Source organism: Seriola lalandi, unplaced genomic scaffold (assembly GCF_002814215.2).
Source record: "Seriola lalandi dorsalis isolate HSWRI2012SDOR001 ecotype SW California unplaced genomic scaffold, Sedor1 jcf7180002050080, whole genome shotgun sequence".
Classification (NCBI taxonomy): Eukaryota; Metazoa; Chordata; class Actinopteri; order Carangiformes; family Carangidae; genus Seriola; species Seriola lalandi.
The window spans coordinates 1-4635 of record NW_019520633.1 but is presented as its reverse complement, the minus strand read 5'-3'; the positions used below and the strand labels follow the sequence as shown (position 1 = coordinate 4635).

Sequence of the window (4635 nt, the reverse complement as noted above, 5' to 3'; positions counted from 1 at the left end):
GGGGGGGCTGAAACTCTGGCACTTAAAACAAACTGTTATCATAGAGCTTTTCCTGATTTTATTTTAATTTTATTTACAACTTTTTAGTTTTGTTTGCTTTTGTTTATTAAAGCTTTTTCGATCTATTTTATTGTATCTCATTCTCAGCTTTCTCACTTGATTTGTCCTTTTCTTTTCAGCTCATCAGTCTGTGAAGATCTTTGAACTGAACTAACCTGTATGAAAAGTGCTGTACAAATAAAGTTTGATTGATTGAACTCTTTATTCACCTTTGGTCTATTTGTATTTCTGATTTGCGTGTTTTAATTATAACTTGCATGTTTTATTTTGCTGCCTTGTGTAAAACACGTTGTAACGCGGGTTTAGACAAGTGCTATAAATAATATATTATTTTTATTATAACAACTACTGGTTCAAAGATCCAGTGCTGTGAAGTTTAGGAAAGGTGTCCCACCAGGCTCTGCTCTCGGTCCCCTTCTACTCTCTATATTTACATTGATATCATCTCTGTGAAACTGTGACGTACATTTTTATGCAGATGATTCCATTTTTTATGTCAGAGGTCTTCTCTTAATTCAGATCTCCCTCATCAAACATTGATTGATCGGACTGAAATTGTTCAATGTCGCAAATATTTAGGAATCTTGTTAGATAACAGAATCACAAGATCCATGTAGAATTAATTATTACCTATTTAATCAAACACCATAATTGGATTTCTGTACAAAAACGAATAAGCGTTCTGTTAGTTTGATTATTGTTCTGCTTTCATCTCTGTGCTTGATTATCATGATATTTTATATATATATATATATATATATATATATATGCAGCCTCGCTCTCCACCTGAAATCTAGATCTAAATCTATCACTGTAGACTGAACTTTATCACAGCTGATAGATTCTCTTTAATGAGCAGCTGTAATGTTCATTATTGATCTCTAACTTTAGCTGCTCTGTGCCACATGTTCAAACTGAGCTAGACAATCTGCTTGTAAAAACTGAGCTCTTTAAAAACCGAATTAAAACATTATACTTGAGTATTTTGAACATGTAAACTGACTGTTGTTGTTATTGGTGAGCTCAGATCAACAGATCTGTTTTCATGCCTCAGTGTTTCTCTGGTCTCTGTACCTTCTCCTGCACCAGAGATATATAAGGTAAGATGAACAGACAGTCCTTCTTCCTGCACAGCAGCTCTCTGAGGACGAGGATCTCTGCCACCAGAGTTTTCCCTCCGCTGGTGGGAAGAGAGTAGATCAGATTCTTCCTCTGCTGGACACAGTCCAGGTTCAGACACGTCTCCTGCCAATCTGAAACACAGGAGGAACAAAGACTTAAAACGTCCACAAAATCCACCTGCACACCTCTGAAGCTCACCCATTGTTTAACCCCAACAAAAACATGTATATATATATATAGATATATATATATACACTAAAAATGGCATTTATTATTTTCACAATTTATTGATTAGTCAGAAAACTGTGAAAAACACCCATAAAAACACAAGATGACGTCTTCAAATGTCCTTTTTTTAATCTGACTGAAACCCAGAAATACTCAATTAAACATCATAGAAGAAAAAGAAAGTTACATCACAAAAGCTGGAACCAGGAAAATGTATCATTTGTTTTAAAAAGAGACTGTCAATAAAACTTCTGTTGATCTACAGTCGTTTTGACACTGTGGCCTTTATTTATTCTATTTAATTGTTTATTTTTCAATTTTGTTTGTCACTTTCTCAATGTCTACTTTATCTAGAATCATTTTGTATTTTAATTATAAAATACAAAAAAAAAAATTATAAATTGGTTTTATCGTTATTTGAGAAACTGCTTTGACCTTTCCGTCTTTAAAGCACTTTGATTAACCTGCACAAAAAGTGATAGACGAGGGCTGAAACAATAAGTTGATTAATAGTTGATTGATTAGTTGATCAACAGAGAATAATCAGGAACTATTATGGTAATTGATTAATAATAAATCTTTTGTTTCAGCCTCTGAAATGTGAGAATTTTCTACTTTTCTTCGTCACATCTCAGAATGAACTGAATCTCTTTGGGTTTTAACTGCTGAACAAACAGAACCAAACATTTGAAGTCGTCACTTTGTGTCTCTGGGAAGTTCAATGAGCATTTTATAATAATCAGAGTGAATTAATAATTAAAATTGACTGATTGACAGAAAAATCAGACAGAACGGTGCATCACCATATAACTTCTGGATTCCTCTCAGTTTGTGCATCAGGTCTTTTACTTTGGAGGGGAGTCCATAGAAGGGCCCGAGGTCGGGCGTCTCAGCTGACACCGTCTCCATGGCCTGCATGGCGACGCTCATCTCCTCGGAAACCACCGCCTCCTTTAACACCACGGTCCGAGAAAGATTTGAGGGAGAGGCAGCGTTACCGAGCATCGTCCTCTTCAGCTGGTCCGTCACACTCCTTCTCGCTTTGCTTCGTTTCTTTGTCTTATCGTCCATGTTCCTGTCCGTCCCCGCCTCAGCTGTCCCCTCAGTGTCTCTGGAAGGTGTCGAGGTTTTCCCTCCGTCCTGCAGCCGGCTCCTCTTCACATGTTCATCCACCTGTTCCTGAAACTGAACCTGGCTGGACGGCAGGTCCTCAAAGGGTTCGTCTCCGAGTCCGTTTAAGATGGAGTCTGTGAGGTTGTCCTCACCGGACCAAGTCCGGACGGCCTCCTCGGCCAGTCTCAGAGTCCTGAAGTCCTGCTGATCCACAGCGACGATGTGAGGTGAAGTCTGGACGTCACGCTGCCTTTCACTTTGTTCTGCATCGTCCAGCTTCGCCAGGAAGGAGCTGCCCTCCAGGAGACTGTCATAGTCCCCGAATAAGTCCTCACTGTCGCTGCAGTACTGCCGAATAAACACAGTTACACAGTTACACCTGATGCAGCTGCATGTCCTCGGATCAGTGGAGGCGGAAACCTGAGCCGAAATCATTGGTTTACTAATCACTTGTGTCATTTAGCAGATAAACACAGCACATATTTGCTGGTTCCTCTAAAACGTAAAGATGTGCTGCTTTTGTGGGTCAGATCTGATAATAAACTGAATGTGTTTTATAATAAACTGAATATATTTGGGTTTTAAACTGTTTATCAAACAAAACATGGCATTTGAAGATTTCTCTTTGGGCTTTGAGAAAAATATGATCAACATACGTCACTATTTTCCTATATCTTATAAAAAAACAAATAAATGATTATTACAGCGACTTACTTTCATTAAGGCAGGAGACAGATCAAAGTCCTGTAATGTCATACTGGAGTTACCAGGTAGTAATTACCTCTGAAAACTTGTGATAAATCCAAATTGGTGTTAAATAATAAAGAAGTGCATGAAAACCAAACAAACATGAACTCCTCATGTCAGCTGGAGTTCATCATTCATGGTGTGTGTCAGGCTCTAAAACACTGGATCCTTCACTTTTAATCTATAATGAAAACTATTTTTAGTTGCAGCCCCATTTCATCTGCTGATTATCTTACTTTTAAAAGTTTAATCTTTAAAATGTCAGTAGACGGTGAAAAATGCACGTCAAATATCCAACAACCAAAAAACCCAAACAGATTCAGTTTCAAATCACAGAAGTCAAAGAAAATGATCAAATATTCACATTAGAGCTGGAACCTGAATGTTTTGATATTTAAGCTTAAAAATGACATTTTGCAGTATATGAATCACTTCAGCTCTAATTAAGACAAAGACAAAACAACACCTTCACATTTGAGAGGCTAGACGTGATGAACATTTGGCATTTCTGTTTGAAAAATGATTGAAACTATCTGAATCTATGGGCTCAGGATCAATGCTTGGATGATGGTAACACACCTCAGCAGGTTGTATCTGAGCCATGATGCTGCTAAGCTTCCTGTTTCTGGGACATTGCTGTAGACAGGTTCCCCCTCCTCTCTTCTTCCTGGCAGGTGTCAGGTGAGTCTGCAGGCTGACCCTCGACCTCTTCTTCGAGGAAACTCTTTTTATTTGGATTTCCTGCTTCCCAGCATTCATCACTGCTCAGGTTCAGCCGGTGCTACATGTTGAAACTGTGTCAGCAGGTGAACAGAGACTGTGACACTGACAGTTAACTGTTCACAGGAGAGGAGCTGAGACACTGCTACACACTCCTGTACATCGTTATCAATTATACTTCTGTATTAACGTTGTTAAAAGTCATTAACAGCACCGTTAAACGTGTTTTTGTTCAGATAAAAAAAACCTAACCAACGTAACCTACTATGTTAGCTAGCTTACTCCTGGCAGTTTAACGGCCCAGTTCGCTCCCTCAGCGTGTTCACCTGTCACGATAAACGCAACAGATTAATTATAATTGTCCGTTAAAATGTATAAAGTTCTGTCGCCGAGATAATTTAACAAAAACCGCTCGTTTAGTTCAAGCGAAGCCACCAACAGCTCTGAGAGCATCACATTTAAATCTCTGAACAGCTTCGTTAGAGCAAGAGAGAAATCCCAACATCATTTCCGTTTCCGTTTTACCAGTTAGCTCGCTCGTAAAACTAATTGTTTCATTACTTAATTTATTCCATTTTTGTTGTTACTTGCTACTTGTTACTTGGCGCTACTAAAGCGGCGCCATTTTATGACAATTCGTAGCTT

The 4635-nt window shown here is 38.5% G+C and overlaps 1 protein-coding gene across 1 annotated transcript in view; it reads right to left on the bottom strand.

Moving 5' to 3' along the window:
- The window catches only part of LOC111649179 (helicase POLQ-like), a 7649-nt gene extending 3166 nt beyond the window's left edge, over positions 1-4483 (bottom strand). Inside the window, exons 1-3 of the mRNA XM_087171883.1 lie at positions 3850-4483; positions 2214-2871; positions 1122-1313 (exon numbers count right to left, since the gene is read on the bottom strand). Coding sequence (XP_087028009.1) covers positions 1122-1313; positions 2214-2871; positions 3850-4029 — 1030 coding nt within the window. The 5' untranslated portion in view covers positions 4030-4483. The remainder of the gene's footprint in view (positions 1-1121; positions 1314-2213; positions 2872-3849) is intronic.
- Between the last annotated feature and the right edge of the window lie 152 nt (positions 4484-4635).